We start from the raw sequence: 22,610 nt of genomic DNA, 5'->3' as shown, positions 1-22,610 counted from the left end.
AGAAAGTTGTCTTCGAATCCTTCCTCTGAATGGCACACACCTTGTGGAAGCCATCCTTCCAAATACTACCTAGTTCATATGTCAGAGATCCGCGCTGGCCACTCTTTCATTCCAGTAACCACACCCCCTCTGGCCTGCCTTTCCACCTCATCCTAAAATTTCCCAAAGATACATGCTAAGGAGGAAAAAGCCAGTCAATCTGCAGATAGATGCCCTATGACAATCCTGGGCACTGAGATCACCACCACTGGGACTCAGTCTGGGGAGGAATGTGGTCCTGTCTCTCTCCCTGGTGCTGCTCTCTTGCCCTCAACTGTGCCCAGATTTAATCCATGCTCCCCACTCCCATCCATGAAGTTGCCAATAAATCTTCAGCTGTCCCTAATCCTCTAGACATATCTCACCATTTGAAACCTGTGCTTAGCCCCTTCCCTCTCTCTCCTTCCTCCCATTACTCTTTCCCCCTCCTTTGCCTCTCATCCAGATCTTCCTAGACCTTCACATGAGAAGTATAAGAAGCTGAACACTCTCACAGAACATCCAATAAATCATCCCTGTCCTTCTGACAGCCTTGTCCACTCAAGCCTATCCTACTTTCCTCTGTGGACCACTGGACCATGAATTTCTTGAATTCCCCACTCCTTGCATCTGGGGCTGTCATAGGATATTAAATGTGGTAGATGCAACTTTGTACAAGTTGTACAGCCCAAGCCCACCGAGGAAGTTCAGCAACCCAGGACAACAGCATGGGGAACAGAGGCCTAGCCAGCCCAGCTGAGCTAGCCTGAGCTGAGTTAGGACAGCCACATAAGGAAGCCCAGATGAGCCCAGACCAAGAAATCCCCAGCCAAACCACAGAATCTTGAGAAATGGTGAACAGTGGTTATTTTAAGCTTTTAAGTTATAGGAACTCGTGTTACAGCAACAGATGCCTGATGAAACGTAGCTTTAGTGTGAAATCTTTCCCAGTGGACTCAGGTGCTCTTTTCCAAGTTCTGTCCCTGGGTTCTGATGTCATACCATCTTATAATCATTGTATGCCTAGCGCCTTTTTTTTTTTTGGGGGGGGGGTCTGGTCGTGGGGCCTGAACTCTGGGCCTGGGCACTGTCCCTCAGTTCTTCAGCTCAAGGCTAGTGCTCTACCACTTGAGCCACAGCACCACTTCCGGCTTTTTTTTTCTTTTTGCTTATGTGGTGCTGAGGAATCGAACCCAGGGCCTCGAGCATGCAAGGCAAGCGCTCTACCACTGAGCCACCTTCCCAGCCCCGCCTAGCGCCTTTCTTCCAGGATGCAATGAGTTCCTTGAGGACCAGAACAGAGTCTATTCATCTCTATGTCCTGAACTTTCACAGAAATGGGATAAACGCTTAACTACAAGCCATTTCAGGATGCTCCAGTGTTAGAAGCATAATTCAGTGGCAGAGTATTGTGCTTAGCATACACAAGGCCCTGAGTTCAATCCTCAGTGCCCCCCAAAACTAATAAAAGATCCATAACTGTCACTAATTTAGAAAAGGTTTCTATATAAGCATTTTACATAAAACTTTGTTGACAAGGATTTTAAAGTACATCCTATGTTAACGGAAGAGGCCCAGACCTGGAATGGCTCATAACCTAGCAGGAAAACTAAACTCTACAGTGTAGCATTAAACAATTCCTGTGAAGTTGTGTCTATCAGTTGGAGGACACAGGTCAGTTGATCAATAAGAGGTGATATAGAAGCATAATCTATAGCAAGCTAGCTGAGGAAACTTGCAGCTGCCCTGCTCCCTTTTCCCCCTCCCCCAGAGGGGGAGGGGTGATGGAGAGAAGAAGGAGGATTGGTCAAAAGCAAGTACAGTCCTGGGTGTGAAAGCCTTGTTGTATGAAATAAAGACTGAGACCCAACCTGGGATGGCCCCTGCCTAATTCTCTTCTCTCAGACATACAAGGTAAGAGGGAGGGGGGAGGTCTGGGTTTCTTCCTATTGTGAAGGAGACACCTTTTTCCATCTCCCCACTCCCTTCTTAGAGCAAGAACCAAGGAGGTCAGGGCGAGAGTTTCCAGGTCGCAGGACTGCTGGAGTCCAGTGCAGCTCCCCTCCCCAGGGGTTCAGGCTTCACATTGGGAGTTGAAGTCAAAGCCCCAATAGTAACAGGTTACTTTGCCTACCATATCTGCCGGACACAGCATTCCCCTGGAATTCCTGGGATTCTGAGGGATTGATAGGTGACCAGGAATCTGTGTTCCAACTACCTGGGTTTTCAACCAAAGAAGGGAGTAACCAAAGCTGTTCTTAGAAATGAAGGGCGGGGGGTAATTCCAGACAGTGTGAGCAGTATTACAGGTGTAGGGCAATAAACAAGTGCACAGAGATCTGTCTGAGGCCTACAATGGGGGCATTACAGTGTACCATGTGAGAAGGCTGGGCTTTCCCCATACAAACCCGATCACCTTGGCCCCATAAGTAGTCCATTGTTAAGGTTTTCATTTAACTACATGCCAATCATGGTGCCCGTGTCTTAACTCAAAATCTTGGGACACTGAGATAAACTCCTTGGCCAAGATCTCACTTAAACACCAAACAAGTGGCAAATATGTTCCTTTTCACCAATTTTGCACCAAAAAGACAGATCTATTGACCTGGACTTACCAGGAGGTGACCTGAAGGAGGTAGAACTAAAGCTGAGTCCCAAGAGACAAGGGAGCAGGGCCAGTGGAGAACAGCAAAGCTTAAGGTAGGGGCTCCAGGGTACCAGGAGCAAAAGATGGTCCAGTAAAAAGGACTATAGAGGGCATGTCTAAAGCCCTACAGTGAGCAAAGCCCCGTGGTGGCAGTGTAGCATCCAGATACAGTGGTGAGCAAGCCAACACTGTCCTTAGAAGCAAGGCTTGGCCCTATACCATTGCCTGATATATATTTAAAGCTGGCTGTGATCCAGGTTCCTGGATCAAGTTCATCAAGGAACCAGTGTTGCTGAAGTGGGATTTATTGTTGCATTAGGGCTCAGCTCATTGTATTTCTGAGAAAAGATTCAGGGCAAAGAAACGTGGAGGAGGAATGCTTCCTTCCATTCTTTTTCATGTGTGTTTCGAGGGTTGCTGGGGATTTAACTCTGGATTTCCTATATGTTGGGCAAGTATTCTGAGTATTGTATACCACAAGCTCTTTAATTTGTGTTTATGTTTTCTTTTTAAGTTATGATTTTATTATCTTTAATTGTACAAAAGAGTTACAATCCAACCTGTTAGTTTCTGAGTACAGTGCATCTTGATCAGTACCCCTTTCATCATCCCCCTCACATTTCAACCCCTGCCTTTTTGTGCTAGTACTGGGATTTTGTCCAGGCTGGCCTGAAACTTCCTATCTCAACCTTCCAAGTAGCTATGTAATACAAGCTACTAGTGGTACAAGTATGTACCACTATGGTTGGATAGGAAAACTTTTTATTAGTAGGACTGGGATTGAACACAGGGCTTTTATGCTTGCTAAGCAAGTTCTTTACCACTTATGCCATGCCTCCAGCATATGAATACTATTTAGTAATTCTTTTAAAAGCATTTGTAAGGCACTTCAGCAGTCACACAATTGCTTTCCTATTTCATCGAAAGACGAGTGTTACATCTTCAGTTTTCCAGATGAAGAACTAAGATCTAAACTAAGTCATAAAAGGAGCTGGGACTCAATGCCCACTTGTTTGTGATTCAAGTTCTATTTCCTTTTTTATTCTTTGAGCCATTGAAAAGTGTATTATTACTATCCCAAACAGTCCAAACACAGGACTATACATTGAGTTTGTATAACATAGAGCTTGCTTTGTTGTCCCTTTTCTCCCAGGACACCAGCATTGAAGCAGAACTTCATGAAGAGTAAGGAGAAAGGGGGGGCGCTTTTCATATGGTGCTCAAGGTGGCAGTGACACACATACTTGGTTCTTCCACTTGTCCCAGTACCTCACTGCTACCCTTCTTCACTGAGCCACCTCTGTGCCACTTCAAGCCGACAATTGTATATAGCCTTCATCTATTTTGTATGTACTAGATCCCAGTTCAATTCAGTAATCCCTACTGTATGCAAATTACTCTGCCAGAAAACATTGAGTTCACACTTTGGGAAGAGTAGTCCTTCAATAACTCTTGACTGGCACAATTATAGCAGCTAATGTACACTGAATATTATAGGCCAAGTGCTATGCTAAATTCGTGGCACACATTATTTAGCTGCCTTCTTCCTCCTCCCTCTTCCCTTCCCTCCTCCTTTTTCTTTACTAGGGAGAGCCTTGAATTTCCTAGGTAGGCATTGTATTATTTGAGGCATGTCCCCTAGTCCTTGCTTTAGTTTATTTTTCAGATAGGATCTCACTGGCTCTCCAGCTTATTTCTGAGATGGGGGGGGGGGGGTCTCACTCTTTGTCCAGGTCTTTCTCCCACATAGCTGGAATCACAGGCATAAGCCACTGTACCTGACCCTCAGAAACTTTTTGTTGTTGTTGTTGTGGGGCTTGAACTCAGGGTCTGAGCTCTTTTGCTCAAGGCTAGCACTCTATCACTTTAAGCCACAGTGCCACTTCTGGTTTTCTGGTTGTTAGTTGGAGATAAGAGTCTCATGGTTAGGGGCTGGGAAGTTGGCTCAGTGGTAGAGCACTTGCCTTGCATGCCTGAGGCCCTGGGTTTGATTCCTCAGCACCATATAAGCAAAAAGAAAAAAAAAAAAAGCCAGAAGTGGCGCTGTGGCTCAAGTGGTAGAGCGCTAGCCTTGAGCTGAAGAGCTGAGGGACAGTGCCCAGGCCCAGAGTTCAGGCCCCACGACCGGACCCCAAAAAAAAAAAAATCTTCTTTCAGGGGCTGGGAAGGTGGCTCAGTGGTAGAGCGCTTGCCTTGCATGCTCAAGGCCCTGGGTTCGATTCCTCAGCACCACATAAGAAAAAAGCCGGAAGTGGCGCTGTGGCTCAAGTGGTAGAGCGCCAGCCTTGGGCTGAAGAGCTGAGGGACAGCGCCCAGGCCCAGAGTTCAGGCTCCACGACCGGACCCAAAAAAAAAAAAAAAAAAAAAAAGAGTCTCATGGTTTTCTGGTTGTTAGTTGGAGATAAGAGTCTGCACAGGCTGGCTTTGAACCACAGTCCTCCTATCAGCCTCCTGCATAGCTAGGATTACAGATGTGAGCCACCAGCACCCAGCAAGAAACTCTTAAGCTAGATGTGGTTGCACATGCCTGTAGTCTGAGTATTTGAGAGGATTATGCAAGAAGCTCTCAAGTTGAAGGCCAACATGGGGTTACATAGACACTGCCTCAAAAAAGTTATTTTAAAAACTTTGAAGAAGCAGGCATATGCTCAAATAGGCAGGTCGAAAATGGTGGAGATGGCATTTGAATCAAGGCAACCAGCATCTATCCGTGGTTTGTGTCATTCTCCCTCTAGGGCATAAGGGTGAACAGCAGAGATACACCCTTGTGCTCAAGGTGCTTCCAGACTAGTAGGGAAGGTAGCCCAGGAATGACTAACAAAGTGCTTGGACTTTGAACACCACAAACCTTCCCTCAAGGATTGGCCTCTGCCAATGCAGCAAAGGATGGGAAACAGGGAAATGGAGAAGTCAGTTGATGTGAGGAATAGCACCAGGAAAAGCTCTCAGGAAGAAGCTTGGTGGCGGGCTGTGATGTGGTGTTCAAAGGTTACTCCTGTCAGCACAAGAGGAGGAGGAGAGAGTAAGCAGAAGGCTACTTGATCTGAGCAGGATTCACCTGATGGCTTGGATTGGCCAGTTGATAAAGTAAATGGATATGCACAGGATGCTGAAATACTTGGAAATAACTGGGTTTAGAAATAACTGGGAAATTCTCAAAATAAATAAAATACAATTTAAAAAAAAAAAGAAATAACTGGGAAATAACCAGGATTTAGAAATGAAGGAAAGAAGAAGTCAATTAAGGATTCTGGCTTGAACAACATAGGATGGTGGCACTCTAGGGAAACTCTGGGAGCGGGGTGGAGAGTTTAGGTTGCAATAAAGGTGGGTATGGCAGGGCATTAGTGACTCACACCTGTGATCCTAGATACTCTGAGGATTGCGGTTTGACATCAGCCAGGCAGGAAAGTTCATGATACTTTTTATTTCCAATTAACTACCAAAAAGCTGGAGGTGGAGCTGTAGCTCAAGTGGTAGAGTGCCCCCCTTGAGGAAAAAAAACACACACACACAAAAATTAAGAAACAGTACCCAGGTCCTGAGTTCAAGCCTCAGTACCGGCACAATTTAAAAGAAAAAGAAAGAAACTGGAGAATCAAAAGTCACTTATTGTCACACCCACCCTGAAGAGTGATAATCTACTAACCTTTCCTCCAGTCTTTCCTCCCTTCCTTCTTTGTAGTACTGTGTTGTTGTTGTCTATGTGTTTTAACTCAGGACCTCCTATTTGCTAGGCAGATGCTCCATCCACCACTTGAGCCACACCTTAACCCTTTCTTTTTATTTTTCAGCCAGTCTTGAGTTTTTGCCCTCCTACCTATGCCTCCCCAGTACTTGGGATTACATACAGTGTTTGCCAGCTCACAACTGGTTGTTTTGTTGAGATGGGGGTCTTTGTTAGCCCTCCCACTCTTCTCTTCCACCCTCCCACCTCACTGGCCTCCCATCCTCATCTTCTTGCATCTCTTACTTCTGAGTAACTGGAACTACAGGCACACACCCTGGACACCTGGGGCCCTCCGTGTTTTCTTGAATTTGGAGTCCTTATGAACAGAGTTAGACAGGGCTGGGTTCTGAGAGGAATGGAATGGCGTTGGAGTGGCATGCCATTTGAGGCCAAAGACTTCAGGCTCACATCTGCCTCCATTTACCCACCACTTTCCCCTCCTTCCCCCCCACCCCCAGATGGCTCTTCCCTGCCGCAGATCGGTGACTCCCAAGACTCTGGCCCTCCTTCTGGTGGGCGTGAGTTTCCTGGCCCTGCACCTGTGGCTCCTCGAGACCCCGAGGTCCCCGGAGGAGGAGGGGGAGGAGAGGCAGGAGGAGAAGGGGAGGCTGGACGGGGAGGGGCACACCGAGGGTGTCGCCGCAGGACAGCCGGGGACGCCGCACCAGGGGCCACTGTGCCTGGCCAACACCTCCGTGGCCAACAGCACGGCGGACTTCGAGCAGCTGCCCGCTCGGATCCAGGACTTCCTGCAGTACCGCCACTGCCGCCGCTTCCCGCTGCTCTGGGACACGCCCACCAAGTGCGCGGGCCGCCGCGGGGTCTTCCTGCTGCTGGCCGTGAAGTCGGCGCCTGCGCACTATGAGCGGCGCGAGCTCATCCGGCGCACGTGGGGGCGGGAGCACGGCGGCGGCGGCGGGCGGCTGGTGCGTCGCGTCTTCCTGCTGGGCACCCCGGCGCCTGAGGAGGCCGCGCAGGCGCCGCGGCTGGCCGAGTTGGTGGGGCTGGAGGCGCGCGAGCACGGCGACGTGCTGCAGTGGGCCTTCAGCGACACCTTCCTCAACCTGACGCTCAAGCACCTGCACCTGCTGGACTGGCTGCACGCCCGCTGTCCCGGCGCCAGCTTCCTGCTCAGCTGCGACGACGACGTCTTCGTGCACACGGCCAACGTGCTGCGCTTCCTGGAGGGCCAGGCCGCGGGTCGTCACCTCTTCACCGGGCAGCTCATGGCCGGCTCCGTGCCCATCCGGGACCGCCACAGCAAGTACTTCGTGCCCCCGCAGCTCTTCCCCGGCGAGGCCTACCCGGTGTACTGCAGCGGCGGCGGCTTCCTCCTGTCCCGCCACACGGCGCGAGCCCTGCGCGCCGCGGCCCGCCGCACCCCGCTCTTCCCCATCGACGACGCCTTCATGGGCATGTGTCTGCAGCGCGCCGGCCTGGAGCCCAGCGGCCACGAGGGCATCCGGCCCTTCGGGGTGCAGCTGCCAGGCGCCCAGCGGCCCTCCTTCGACCCCTGCGTGTATCGAGAATTGCTGCTCGTGCACCGCTTCGCGCCCTACGAGATGCTGCTCATGTGGAAGGCGCTGCATGACCCGGCGCTGAGCTGCAGACGGGGACAAAGGGTACCCTAAGGACTCAGGGTTTGGAGGGGGGGTGAGGGGTGAAGGGGTCAGTACACAGAGCAGCGGCCTCAGCCCCCAGGGCCTCCTCACGGGATGCTTTCCATGCTATGATACCTTCCGGTCGGATCCCACTGAGATCACCGTTGAGAGGAGGAATCTGGAAAATACTATAATCTATTTTGCTGCCCCGCCTCCCTCTCTCCCCCTCCTCCCCCATCCAGGGCCTTATTGGTCAGGAGATCTGGCCCCAGCATAACTCTGATTATTTAAATCTCCCAAGGCTCACATGGGAAAATTATGCACCCATCTCATTCAAGAAGATAGAAGCAAAAGTCCTATAAAATGAGAATGGGAGTGGCTCATACATATAACCCTAGATACTTAGGATGCCGAGATCCAAATGATTGTGACTTGAGAGGAGTTCAGGAAAGAGAATATATAGCAAGGTCCCATCTCAACCAATTAAGATGGGTATGGTGGCACACTGGTTGGCTTAGCAACACAGAAGGCATAGAAGGATTTTGGCTTAAGACCCTATCTCAAAAATAACTAGAAAATGGCCACTTTTCTTTTTCTTCTTGAATCACAGACCGGGGGGGGGGGGAACCCTATATAAAAATGCTAGAGGGGCTGGTCCGGGATTGTAGCTTAGTGGTAGAGTGTATGCCTAGTATGCATGAAGCCCTAGATTCAATTCCTCAGTACCACATAAACAGAAAAAGCCAGATGTGGCTCAAGTGGTAGAGTGCTAGCCTGGAGCACAAAGAGGTCACTAGACCAAAAAAAAATTAGAAACCTGGCATTGGTGCTCACACCTGTAATCCTAGTTGTAATCTTAGCTATTGAGGAGGCTGAGAACTGAGGATCACAGTTCAAAGCCAGCCAGGGCAAGAAAGTGTATGGTGTATGAGACCCTAAACCTCCAGTTAGCCACCAGAAAACCTGAAGTGGTGCTGTGGCTCCTTTGCAAAAGCAAAGGAGCTCAGGGACAGCACCCAGGACCCAAGTTCAAGCCCTACACTCCCCCCACCTTCCAAAAAATGCTAGAAGTATCTGGGTGTGGTGGCACTGAGAAATTCTCCAGCACCCAGGAGCATTATAGGAGCCAGAGAGAGGGAGAAGAAGGAGGAAGATATAGGGGAGATAAAAGGGACAGAATTCCAGTAGACAAATGCAGTAATAGCAAAAAGGGATCAGACCTGGATGGGTTTGTACAGAAAAATCAGCTGAGTTTAACCTTAGAAAATCAGTCACAGGGTGAAGGGTATAGCTCTGGGGGTATAGCTCAACAGTAGAGTGCTGGCTTATCTAGTATGTATGTGGCAGGCCACGGGTCTGTCCCAGCACTCAATCAGAGAAAGAGAAATATGAGCATCTCAGCCTGTGGAAAGCTTTTAATAAAATTCACATCCAGGGGTGAGGATATAGCTAGTGCTTGCTTAGTAAAATGGACAAAAAAATCAACATCCATTAGTGCTTTTAAAGAAAATTTTAGAAGTGTAAACATTGTCTATAAAGTTAGGAACAAGACAAAATGTGCCCATTATCTAACACTGCTATTCAACTCTGTCCAAGACTCAAGGGCACCAGAAGACAAGAATAGAAAAAGACAGTGATGCTGGGTCTGGTGGCTCACATTTGTAATCAGATCTGGATGGTCCTGGTTTGTTGCAAACCTGGACAGAATAGTTCATGAGACTCCCATTTCCAGTTAACAAGCAAAAGCTAAGCTGGAGTCATGGCTCAAGTGTTAAGAGAGTTGAAAAAGCAAACTAAGTGAGAGCATGAGGTCCTGAGTTCATGCCCTGTTAATGGCAAACCAAAAAAAATGACAATAATTAGAAATAAACACATTTTCTTTAAAATCTTTGAAGTTTACAAGTTTATCAAATCTAGTTTTCCTTTTCTATAACAATGTCTAATATGTATTCTGCCCACATAGATATTTTAAAAAAGCAAGATAGCCCAGCACCCGTGCCTCATGCCTGTAATTCTAGCTACACAGGAGGCTGAGATCTGAAGATCCATGTTTGAAGCCAGCCTAGGCAGGAAAGTCCTTGAAACTCTTAACACCAAGCCAGAGGTGGAGCTGTGGCCAAGTGGCAGAATGCTTGCCATGAACCCAGGCCATGAATTCAGGCCCCAGAACCAACACAAACACATGGGATAGTGATTTAGTTTTATTATCAAATACAAACAAAAGAAATGCTCATTAAAAATAATATGCATGCCGGGCGCTCGTGGCTCATACCTGTAATCCTAGCTACTCAGGAGGCTGAGATCTGAGGATCTGGGTCTAAAGCCAGCCTGGGTAGGAAAGTCTATGAGATTCTTATCTCTAGTAAACCACCAGAAAACTAGAAGTGGTGCTGTGGCTCAAGTGGTAGAGTGCTCGAGCTGAGGAACAGCAGCCAGGCCCAGAGTTCAAGCCCCATGACCGGGGGGGAAAAAAAAAACCATTTTGATGTATAAATTCTTGGGTAAAACAACAAACCTCCCTAATTCCAAATCTCCCTCTAGAGGGCAGTATGCTGCCTTGAAAACTGCTACTCTATATAAATCTCTGCCCTCCACCAAACATACCACCCTTAATTTGTTAAATTAGTAAAAAAAAAAAAAATATATATATATATATATATATATATATATATACTAAAATTTCCAGCCTGTAACTCTAGCAAAAACCTCCTGCCTCTTGAGTAGATGAAAAGTTATTTTTAAAAACTACCACTGTGAGCTGGTGGCTTATGCCTATAATCCTAGCTACTCCGGAGGCTGAGATCTAAGGATTGAGGTTCAAAGCCAGCAGGAAACTCCATGAGACTCTTATCTCCAATAAACTCAAGCCAGAAGTAGCGCTGTGGCTCAAGTGCTAGGGCACTTGCCTTGAGCATAAGAAGCTCAGGGACAGCACTCAAACCCAGAGTTCAAGCCCCACACTGGAAAACACACACACACACACACACACACACACACACACACACACACAAAACCATTACTTCTGGGCTGAAGGTGTGGCTCAAGTTAGAGCACCTGCCAAGCAAATATAAGGCTCTGAGTAAAAAGCCCAATATTATCAAGAAATAAATACATAAAAGGAAAAATGTCATTTCTCAAGAAATGTAAAGGCAGTTCAAACTGAATCAAAAAGATTTTCACAAAATAAAAAATGCAGGGCTGGGAAGTTGGCTCAGTGGTAGAGCGCTTGCCTTGCATGCATGAGGCCCTGGGTTCAATTCCTCAGCACCACATAAGCAAAAAGAAAAAACCCGGAAGTGACGCTGTGACTCAAGTGGTAGAGCGCTAGCCTTGAGCTGAAGAGCTGAGGGACAGTGCCCAGGCCCAGAGTTCACGCCCCACGACCAGACCCCCCAAAAATAAAATAAAATAAAAAATGTAGTATTTTTTATAAATTAATGCAAAGAAATACCATGTTATAAAGTTATACCTAAGCTTCTGACTTCCTTGGATTCTTTTTTTATTTGTTTATTTTTTGCCAGTCTTGGGGCTTGAACTCTGGGCCTGGGTGCTGTCCCTCAGCTCTCTAGCTCAAGGTTAACACTCTACCACTTGAGCCATTGTGCCACTTCTGGTTTTCTGGTAGTTTGTTGGAGATAAGGATCTCACAGACTTTCCTGCCAGGATTGGCTTTGGACCGTGATCCTCAGACCTCAGCCTCCTGAGGAGCTAGGATTACAGGCATGAGCCACCAGCGCCCAGCTGGATTCTTAACTATCATCACCAAAAAAGAGAAAGACTATCATCCCTACTTGGCAGATGTGAAGACTGAGGCCAGTAGAATGACATATCCAAGGTCATTGTTGAGTCTGTTGGACCTGAAGGACCAGTTGTCAGACTTCCTGTCTGCTGTCCCTGGGCTCTGACTGCTGCCCAACCACCACACAATGTCCACTCCCTCCAAAGGCTGGAATTGCACAGGTCACAAGCGAGGCTTGCAGGCTTCTAAGAGGAGGAGGCAGATAGCAATTTGACTGTCTGTTATCCTCATGGGGTCAATTCCCGCAGCTGGCTTGGCCCTCCTTCTGCCCTACAGCTTCGGGAAAAGTGCCAGTCTCTCAGTGTTAAATCAACATTCTAACAATTTCTTCAGAGATGAGCCCTCTCCACTCTGGGACAGTCATTTACAGACTAATTCTGTCCTGGTGAGGGCTGCTCCTCCCCACAGCCTACACCCTGCTCGGCCTCTGAATGACAAACAGCTCCATTAATGCATTTTTCTCAACAGAAGAATGGTCTTTCCAGAAGATTAATCCTGATGCTCCCAAGAACAGAGAAATGACATCAGTTTTTAAATGCCATCCTGGAGCTTTACTCTTGCTCTCTACAATTTTAAGCATGAGGAAAGTATTGGATGTGGATTTGCACAAGGTCATAGGCTGCTAGGAATAGAGGAATTGGGGAGGAGGCAGGAAAGAGGGCAGGGGATAACAGGCAAGGGTGGCCAGGGCAGGCACTCACACCAAGAAGAAATAAGCGGAGGGTAATTACAAGGTAATTAGAGCTCAAAGAGGCTTGTAGCCTTGGTGGACTAGGGGCATGATGGAGAGGAAGGAGGGGATCAGAAAAGAGGGTGACTTAGGTTAAAGTGATCCTGCAGTTGGATGCCGTGAATCTTGGAGATGATCTGAGCATCCATGCTGGCGAAGGAGGAACCCTGGGAGCATGTGGAACCCACAAGTCGCACATGAACTCTCTGAGATGCAGACAGATGCTTGGGTGCCAAGGCTTCTTCCAGCATTCCTCACTCAATCCCAGCTGAAATGGGGGTCCAAAGGGTCAGGTGTGAGACAGATGCATTCCATACACACCAAGGCCCTCCAGTTACCAGAGTATCTGGCTTGTCAGCTTACTCAGCCAAAGCTTCTGTCCCCAGGCACCAAGGGACACAGATCCACCTCTCCCTGGTTGCCTTCCAGAACTGAATACCTTAAGGCCTAAGATATAGCCAAGACCCCTTGAGCACCTTCAGCCCTAGGCCCCCACCCCATTCCCCTGTTCAGTGATGACTGACCTGGGAGCTGGCAGCAGAACTGAACTCTTCTTTCCCCACAGGCTGGAGTGAGGACTGTGGACCTCTACCTTCTGGAGTGGGAGGCATGGGCAGGTACCACCTCCAAGGTGGTACAGGAAGGGCCTGCCACCACCCTTGCTCCCATAATGTGGAACACGGGGACCCAGCTGCCCTTCTTGGTGGAAATCAGTCTCTAGCCCCTTGACTGTCTGGAGCCTTGGTTGGGCAGGATAACCCCATCCAAGGGTCTTGGGGTCTATATCAGCAGCTTTGAGAACTTAGCAGAGAATCCAGATGGCCACTTAAAAAAACAGCAAGGCAAGGCCTGGGGCCAGTGGTTCACATCTGTAATTCCTGCTACTTAGGAAGCTGAGATCTGAGGACAGAGGTTTGAAGCTGTCCAGGCAGGAAAGTCCATGAGACACCTAACTCCGACCACCAAAAGAAGAAAAAAGAGCCAAAAGTGGAGCTGTGGTTCAAGTGGTTGATAACAAAAGCTTAAGGACAATGCCCAGGCCCTGAGTTCAAGCCTCAGGACTTGAACAACAACAAAAAGCCACACAGATGTGTGGCTCAGCATTAATAAGTGTGCTTATTAGCATGTTTGGGCCCATGGGTTTAATTGCACCAAACAAATTTTTCTCAAGTTAAACATACATGTAGGTACTGGACTCAACATCTACAATCCTAGCTACTCATGAGGCTGAGAACTGAAGATTGAGGATTGAAGCTAGATTGGGCAGGAAAGTCCTTGAGAGATTGATCTTGAATTAACAGTAAAAACTAGAAGTAGCACTGTGGCTGAAGTAGAGCTCCAGTAGTGGAGCTTGAGAGAAAAAGCTAAGTTTAGCTGTGTCCAGGCCCTGAGTTCAAGCCCCAATACTACTGCAACAGTAAGGAAAGTCCTTGAGATACTGATTGATCTCCACTTAACAGCAAAAACTAGACATGGCACTGTGGCAGAAGTGGTAGAGCTCTAGTAGTGGATCTTGAGAGAAAAAGCTAAGTGGCAGTGTCCAGGCACTGAGTTCAAGCTCCAGTACGAGTACACACATGCAACAATTAATAAAAAAGTTAAACACAAGCTGGGCACTGGTGGTTCACACCTGTAATCCAAGAGGCTGAGATCTGATCAAAGCCAACCTGGACAGGAGAGTCCATGAGACTCTTCAATTAACAGAAAACCAGAAGCAGAGCTATGGCTCAAAGTGGTAGGAGTGCTAGCCTTGAACAAAAACTCATGGAAAGTGTCCAGACCGAATTCAAGCTTCCTGACTGACCAAAAAAAAAAAAACAGTTAAACACAGAATCTCTGTAGGAACCAGCAATTCTACTTCTAGATACACCCATGGAATTGAAAACAGATGTCTACACAGAAACTTGTACATGAATACCAACAGCAGAACTACAGTAGCCAAAAAATGGGAAACCCCAAATACTCATCATCAGAATGGATAAACAAAATCTGGAATATTAGCACAATGGGCCACGAAAATGAATCAAGTATTGACTCACACTATAACATGGATAAACCTTGAACGTATTATGCTAAGGGAAAGCAGGCAGAGAGGAAAGGTCACATATCATAGGATTTCCCTGGGTGAAACATTCAGAATGGGCAAATCCAGAGACAAATGATTTGTTGCCAAAGGCTGTGGGGGGGAGAAGCGCAGACACCTGCTAATGGGTAATGGGCTTTTTTGTGTGTGATGAAAATGTTCTAAAATTAGGTAGTTGTGATGACTGCACACTTTTGAAGATAAATTAAAAAACACTTAATTGATACTGGGGTGAATTGTAGGTCCTTGTGTGTGCTGAGCATGTGCAGTACCACAGCTATAAGCCCAACCTCTACAGGATGAACTTAATGGTATGTAAATTATACCTCAATACACATAAGATATAGTTAAGGAAGAGGGTTCCTCCTCATCTTCCCTGCTTTTCTTTCCGTTCTCCACTCCAGTCTCTTGATTGCTTCTTCCTCTGTTTCCTCCACATAGTGGAGCAGATCTGTGTGTATTCTTATACTTTTTTTTTTTGGGGGGGGGTCCAGTCGTGGGCCTGAACTCTGGGCCTGGGCACTGTCCCTCAGCTCTTCAGCTCAAGGCTAGTGCTCTACCACTTGAGCCACAGCGCCACTTCCGGCTTTTTTCTTTTTGCTTATGTGGTGCTGAGGAATCAAACCCAGGACCACAAGCATGCAAAGCAAGCACTCTACCACTGAGCCACCTTCCCAGCCCCTCTTATACTTTCTTGTATGAAGTAGCACACCCTCCACATTATTTTTTTTTTTTGGTCAGTCATGGGGCTTGAACTCTGGGCTTGGGTGCTGTCCTTGCGCTCTTCAGCTCAAGGTGAGTGCTTTACCGCTTGAGCCACAGTGCCACTTCCAGTTTTCTAGTGGTTTATTGAAGATAAGAGTCTCACGGACTTTTCTGCCTGGGCTGGCTTTGAACCGTGATCCTCAGATCTCAACCTCCTGAGTAGCTAGGATTACAGGCGTGAGCCACCGGTACCTGGCTCCACATTCTTTTGACATTTGATTCTTTTCCTTCCTTTCTTTTTTCAGTACTGGGGATTGAACATAGTCTTCTGAATGTGCTAAGTGCTCACCAATAAGCTGTATTCCCAGCTGATTTATTACTATCCAGGATAGCAACAAAATATAAAGTGCTTTAGAAAACAATAACATTTAGAATAACTCATAGGTCATTGTTTTCTGTTACTCGCTTTTTGAATGACATCCTTTTACTTTTTTTTTTTTTAAATACAGGGTCTCATTTTGTAGGCCAGGCTGGTCTCCAAATCATGATCCTCTTACCTCAACCTCCAGAATGCTAGCATTACAGGTATGAGGCACTACACTGGGCCCAATTGGAAGTTCTGTTTCTGACTAGACTTCTCCCCAGTAGTGTTGACCCCTTGCCTTACCTGGTTAGGTGGCACTGGTTAGGTGGCTGGTTATCTTAATATTCTACCTCAAGAGAAACTTCCACTGTGAGCCACTCAACATACCAAGGAGCTTTCCATAGGATTCTCAATAGCTTGCTTGCTAACTGTGTTGCTGGGAATATGTAGATATCTGTCCCCAGGTGGCCAGGTACCTGTAGTCCTAGTACTCTGGAGCCAAGGAAGGAGGATCACTTGTTCCCAGGAGCTCAAGGCAACATAGCAAGCTCGTCTAAGAGAGAAAAAGAGAGAGAAGCCAGGTGCTCACACCTGTATTCCTAGCTATTCAAAAGGCTGAGATCTGAGGGTCATGGTTCCAGGCCAGCCCAGGCATCAAAGTCCATAAGACTTATCTCCAGTAAACCACCAAAAAGCTGGAAGTGAAGTTGTGGCTCAAGTGGTAGAATGCTGGCATTGACTAAAAAAGCCCAGGGACAGTGTCCAGGCCCCAAGTTTAAGCCTCAGGACTGGAACCAAAAACAAGCAAACAAACAAAAAATAACAAAAGAAGAAATCATTCCGTTTCACCTGGGAAACGGTGATTCACAGGAGCAGGGAAGATAAGTTTTCTGTCTCCATATATTGGTAGGTGAGGAGTCCTGCAGAGTCAGAAAGAAAAGATTGAGCCAGGTGTCGGTGGCTCACACCTATAATCCCAGCTACTCAGGAGGCTGAGATCTGAGGATTGAGGTTCAAAGCCAGCTGGGACAGGAAAATCCGTGAGACTCTTTTTTTTTTTTTTTTTGTCAGTCGTGGGGCTTGAACTCTGGGGCCTGATTGCTGTCCCTCAGCTCTTCAGCTCAAGGCGAGCGCTCTACCACTTGAGCTACAGCGTCACTTCCGGTTTTCTGGTGGTTTATTGGAGATAGGAGTCTCACAGACTTTCCTGCCCGGGCTGGCTTTGAACCATGATCCTCAGATCTCAGCCTCCTGAGTAGCTAGGATTACAGGTGTGAGCCACCAGCGCCCGGCTTCCTTGAGACTCTTTATCTCCAATAAACCCAGAAAACTGGAAGTGGCGCTGTGGCTGAAGTGGTAGAGCGCTAGCCTTGAGCTGAAGAGCTGAGGGACAGCGCCCAGGCCCAGTGTTTAAGCCCTACGATGGACCAAAAAAAAAAAAAAAAGAAGAAGAAGATTGAGTCAGCTCTGGGTGATAAAAGACCTGCATGAAGAGGGGACAGGGCTGACCTGGGAGGAAATGAGCTTCTAGTTATGGTGTATCCAAGTAGAGGTCAGACAGCAGGTCAAGTTGCTTCAGAGGCAGAGGCAGGCAGCAGGGGGGAGGAGGAGGAGGAGGAGTTAGAGGAGAGGTTGAAGGGAAGGCACAAGATAAGTGGATCCTAGTTCTGTTGTTTACTCATTGTGTGACCTGGGGCATCTCCCTGAGGCTTAGTTGCCATCTGCAAAATGGGGCCAATAAAGTCTCCTTCCCCAAGTGGTGGTGACAATTAAATGAAACAGCATGCACACATCAAGCCTTTAAATGGTACCAGTATATGACTAAGCTCATAAAAACCAACAAGATCCTGGGGCCAAAACACCATCGGAGTCCCACCCCTTCCCAAACTTGTTAGGCAGACTTGGCTGGGGCTTGTCTGGACTCTCTCTCTCTCTCTCTCTCTCTCTCTCTCTCTCTCTCTCTTGGCGTCCGGTCATGGGGCCTGAACTCGGGGCCTGGGCACTGTCCCTCAGCTCAAGGCTAGCACTCTACCATTCGAGCCACAGCACCACTTCCGGCTTTATTCTTTTTGCTTATGTGGTGCTGAGGAATCGAACCCAGGGCCTCATGCATGCAAGGCAAGTGCTCTATCACTGAGCCACCTTCCCAGCCCCCTAGACTCTTTTTCTCAAGGAACAGGGTCATTGCCCCACCACTCTAGGTTGGTCCTTTGGACCCATCCATCAGTGAAAGTGCAAACTGCCAAAGGTGGGCTTTGAGATGGGTCTTCCGGTCTTGACATACCAGGATGCCCAGGATTCTAACCATCTGGGATTTTCTCTGCTATTGGGAACCCAGTCATTTTATAAAATGAGGGGAGTGGGCTCGATGATAGTAACACCCAAGGGCCAGCTGGGCACCAGTGGCTCACATCTGTTAACCACTAAAGGGACTAAAATCTGAGGATTGTGGTTCAAAGCTAGCCAGGCAGGAAAGTCCATGAGATTCTTATCTCCAATTAACCAGCAAAAAGCTGGAAGTAGATCTGTAGCTCAAGTGGTAGAACACCAGTCTTGACTGAAAAAGCTAAGGGGTAGTATGCAGGCCCATGAGTTCAGACCCACTATCAACACACACACACACACACACACACACACACACACACACACACACACAGGCCATATCCAACAACTGCAAGGTAGCGTGCTGTTTCTATAGTGGGTTGGGCCATTGTCCAAGGTCATAGAGCTAATGAATTCAGGCAAAGCCCATGCTTGCAAGCACCACAGGACAACTGTCTGTGGCTCCAATGATATATAGATATATAAGCAACCTCTGAACCTGACTGTTCTGTGTGCCAAATTTGGCCCTTGCTGTACCTAGCAACAAACACTCTGTGGCCACCTGACCACAGGCAATGCTACCTACTACCTAGCCTACTTGATGGGACCTTTCCTGTGTCCTGCCACGTGCCTGTACTGAACATCACACACTTCTACCCAAAGGTCATGTTACAAGTGAAGAGAGCCAGGCTGTGAAGGTACAGAAGATTTGCCTGGTTCACACAGATGCTAACTGGTAGATGGAAGACTGTAAGGACTGGACCCCTATATTCTTGGCATGACTTGGCCACATTTAGGGGACACTTAGGGAACAGAACGGTAAAAGGAAAAGCCAAGAAGGCCTAGTGGCTGACTGCTTGAGGAAATTATTACCAGAGACTAGGAAACTGGAAGGGAGAATGAGTGGGCTGGAGTTTCTCCTCTACAAGGTGGGCTGATGGGAGCCTGGATGAGCTGGTCAGAAGAGCATCACTGTTGACTCAGGAGGACAGTGCAGATTTGGTCAGCACCTAGCTTTATCATCATCCACACTCTCCAAACAGTGCGGCATGGGTGGGAATTCCAGTTCCCATTTCACAGATGAAGAAATCGACGTTTGGTGTGCTCCCGATCATTCTGAAAGCCAGTGAGCCCAGGATCTAGGCCTTTCTAATCACTGCTCAGGTAAGTACTCTGGACAGACTGGGGGACAGGGTAATCAGATGGGAGGAGGGAATAGGGACCTGAGGGGGAGAGGGAGGCAACTTTTCACAAGTGACGAGGTCGGTCAGGGCACCTCATCATGATTATCCCTCCTCCATCCAAAAAGATGGAGAAAGAGAGAAGTGTTCGCCATACCGGGTCCTTTTCAAAGCCACCCTGCCTCGGTCCTTGAGGGCAAAAGCCCTCCATGGGGCTGGCTGGACCGGCTCGATCCGATGATGCTGTGCAACCAGCCCACCCGTAACAGCCAACCTGGGCTAGACGTGGGAGTCTTCTGGGGACGTTCCCTACCACGGACAGGGCTAAGGTGGGACAGAGGGAGTGCGGGATTCCACTCGGCGGGGGAAGCCTGGGCAGGTGCGGTGCAGCGATCCGCATCCGCCCTCCCACCTCGCAGCGAGAACTCCGCAAATGCCTCCGGGAGCAGCAGGCTCCACGCGCGAGGCCAGTGCGCACGCGCGCTCTCGAGACCACGCCCCCGTCCTCCAATGGGCGGGGGCTGTGGGGCGGGGCGGAGGCTGCGGGGCGGGGCCAGGCCGGGCGGGCCGAGCTCGGGGAGTCAGAGCTTTAGCCCCCCGCCCAGGGCCGCGAGGCTGCGTCTTGGGCCCGACCCCCGAGGCCGCTGCGCCGGCCGGCTCAGCCTCCGACCGGGTGCCCGCGCCGTGCCCTGCATCCCGGGAGCCCGCTCGAGCCGCGGCGTGCGGCAGGTAGGAGGCGCTGCGCGGAGGGAGGTGTGTGCGGGCTCCGGGTGCGGGCTCCGGGTGCGGGCGCCGCGCTCGCGTGTGCTCCAGGTTGTGTGTGCGCCCGTGCGGAGCGCGCCGGTGCCGGCCTCGGGAGCGCCTCTCCAGCCCCCCTGGCTCGGGGGATTGGAGGGGACGGCAGCCTGGGTGGGGGGCGGGGGCCTTGGCGATCCGCCCGGGCCCCCAGGGCGCACCCCCGCCTCCACCCTCAGCCCGCAGCCGGGGGCCTTTCTTCACCCCCCGGGGGCTCCGGAGTGGGTTTTCCAGTGCGGACGAGCTGTGCCCGGCAGCTTATCACCCGGGCTCCAACTGCTTCTTCTCTTCCTGACAAGTCCCCTTTCGCGTTCCCCCCTCCTCCCCTCTCCGTCCGTCCGCCCCTCTAGCCAAGCTTGGGGAGGGAGCAGGGTTTGAGGCCCCAGCTGCTCTAGTCCGCTTCCCTTCTTGGCCCTCTTCTTCAGGTTGAGAGGGGCCCCGCTTCATGGCTGCAGGGCCGGTGTGTGGTGTTGGGGGCGGGGCGGGGTGGGGTCTGGCAGAGACCGGCTCTTTTCTGATCCTATCTAGATTCCCACTTCTACCTTTCCCGACTGGGTTGGGGTGTGGGAAACAGGCCTAGGGGTCCCCTCTAGAGGTAAAGTAGGACAGAAGGTTATTCGCCTTCTGCTTCCAAGTTTCCCCATGGTGGAGTTAAGTCCTGGACCCCACACGGATAAGGGGTGAAGTGACAGAATTGGAACCTACATCCTCCAGGTTCAAGCCACAATCTCTGTCCTGTGTCAGCGATGAGAGAGACCAGTGTAGATGGAAACTAAGTGCTCAGAGAGGCAGAAGATCCTGCAAGGGTTGAGATCTCACAGAGAGCTAGAGTGGGGGTGGGAGGGTGGAGAGGCCCTGGGTTTGGTAATGGGGCCCTGCTACTGTTGTTTCTGCTCTCCCTGACCAGGCCAGAGCTGCAGTTAGAGGTGCCTGGGTGGAGTCAGTCCTGAGGAGCTTCTCTTCTGAGGCAGGTGGGTGCACAGATTGGCCCTGCCCACAGGGCAGACAGCACTAGGCGGGGCCCATGCTGGCTGGGAGCTGGGCACCAGTTCCTTTAGAGATTCATCACTGTGGGCTAGAAAGTTCACCAAGGGGAATTGAAAAGGTGTGACAGGGCCAGCTGGGGCACAGTGAGGGCAAAGCTCCAGCTGTGAAGCCGGATGCTAGTCTGGAGGGTGGGGATTATATAGGTCAAGTGTGTGTGTGTGGTGTGTGTGTGTGTGTGAGACAAGGACCATCTTTGGCTTCTCCGTTGAGGGGGATTGCTATAGAGCTGTAGATGCCAGTAAGAAAAAAGTTATACCAGGGAGAGACCCCTTCCCCTCTTTTCTGCTTTCCCCAGCACCCAACCTGAGGTTAGGCTTGGCAGAAGAGAAGAGGTTAACATAAGTGCTCCCAGGGCTCTGTGTGTGTGTGTGTGTGTGTGTGTGTGTGTGTGTGTGTGAGAGAGAGAGAGAGAGAGAGAGAGAGAGAGAGAGAGAGAGAGAGAGAGAGAGAGGCGGGGCAAGAGGCGGGTGAGAGACAGAGACAGAACTATTCAAGGCCCCAGTGCTAGTTTGGGAAGGATGGGGAAGGAGTACTTCTGAGATGAGGACATGGCTAGGGTATGGGGGAAGTTAACAGGTTGGATGCGGGTTATGAGAGAAACTTGGGACTTGGGGAAGGGGGAGAGCATTTGGGCCATAGGGCCAAATTCATTTCCATCTGCCCTGGCTTTCCCTACAAACTCTCAGGATAGCCCTATAGTCCTGGTCACTGTCCCTTAGACTACTCCCCCCCCACCCCTCCTACCACAGGATATGCCTTTCTACCTGCTGGCATTTTTCCTGCCTGCCTGTGACCTTGAGGCAGAGTTTCACCCATCAGTCTCAGTTTCCCCATATGAAAGGGCATAAATGCCCACATAATCACCACAATGTAGGGATGGTGATGATGAAGTTAGAACAGTCATGAAGGACAATTTACTAAGTACCTAGTGTTTAGTAGCCATAATTAATAGGAATTGATCATCAACAGCACGTGGTCCTTTTCCTGAGGAGAGTGGAGGAAGGAGAGACTGGTGTTAGGCAAGAGTCAAAGGCAGCAGGACCTCTGTCTCTTAATGAGTGAGGCGAACTGTCCCTGCAAAGGCTCCTGGGAAAGAGCCAGGCTGGGGCAGCCCAGACTTCCTGTACTTATGTGAAAGCCTCATAGAAATAGCTCAGCCTGGAATCCTGGGCTTCCCCAGCTGTGGCGGGCAGGATGTGCTGCCCCTCTGTCCTGACAACGATGCTGTCCAGACAGCCCCTGCCCTGTCTCTGCTCCCATCTACCATTTTGAGTAACTTTAGGCCTCTCCCAGCTATTCCTTGAATCCCCCACAAAACATTCCTTACCTTTTGTAGGCCTCCAGGCTTGGCCTTCAAGACCCTCGCTTTTTTTGTGTCTGCTTGTACTAAGGGCTTGAACTCAGGGCCTGGATGTTATCCCTTAGCTTTTTTGCTCAAGGCTGGTGCTGTACAACTTGAGCCACACCTCCATGTCTGGCTTTTTGTCATTAACTTGAGGTAAGAGTCTCCTGGACTTTCCTGACCTGACTGGCTTTGAACTATAATCCTCAGATTATACGCCTCCTGAATAATTGGGATACAGACATG

General features: G+C 49.4%; 2 protein-coding genes and 1 long non-coding RNA gene across 5 annotated transcripts in view; 2 read left to right on the top strand and 1 right to left on the bottom strand.

Annotated features, from left to right (window-relative positions):
- LOC138836380 (uncharacterized) overlaps positions 1-2,235 on the bottom strand; it is a 30,290-nt gene extending 28,055 nt beyond the window's left edge. Inside the window, exon 1 of the long non-coding RNA XR_011374945.1 lies at positions 2,153-2,235. This is a non-coding gene — a long non-coding RNA (uncharacterized lncRNA). The remainder of the gene's footprint in view (positions 1-2,152) is intronic.
- Positions 1,892-11,441, top strand: B3gnt6 (UDP-GlcNAc:betaGal beta-1,3-N-acetylglucosaminyltransferase 6). Its single transcript, XM_070034954.1, has 3 exons — positions 1,892-1,932; positions 3,819-3,850; positions 6,854-11,441. The coding sequence occupies exon 3, from the start codon at positions 6,854-6,856 to the stop codon at positions 8,024-8,026; it is 1,173 nt and encodes a 390-aa protein (XP_069891055.1). The 5' UTR covers positions 1,892-1,932; positions 3,819-3,850; the 3' UTR covers positions 8,027-11,441.
- An 8,317-nt stretch (positions 11,442-19,758) lies between these two features.
- The window catches only part of Capn5 (calpain 5), a 58,064-nt gene continuing 55,212 nt past the window's right edge, over positions 19,759-22,610 (top strand). For 2 of the 3 annotated variants that reach the window (XM_070034951.1, XM_070034950.1), the window contains exon 1: positions 19,759-19,909. The gene's annotated coding sequence lies outside the window, so the exon portion shown is untranslated. Of the gene's footprint in view, positions 19,910-20,928; positions 20,947-22,610 lie in introns of those variants that run through there. The other variant, XM_070034953.1, reaches the window with a different exon arrangement.

Source organism: Dipodomys merriami, unplaced genomic scaffold (assembly GCF_024711535.1).
Source record: "Dipodomys merriami isolate MVZ:Mamm:240054 unplaced genomic scaffold, mDipMer1.0.p SCAF_25, whole genome shotgun sequence".
Lineage (NCBI taxonomy): Eukaryota > Metazoa > Chordata > Mammalia > Rodentia > Heteromyidae > Dipodomys > Dipodomys merriami.
This window is presented reverse-complemented; position numbering and strand designations above follow the sequence as displayed.

What these genes read in the sequence shown, in the direction of transcription:
- B3gnt6 (XM_070034954.1), top strand. Translation starts at nt 6,854, where the DNA reads ATGGCTCTTCCCTGCCGCAGATCGGTGACTCCCAAGACTCTGGCCCTC.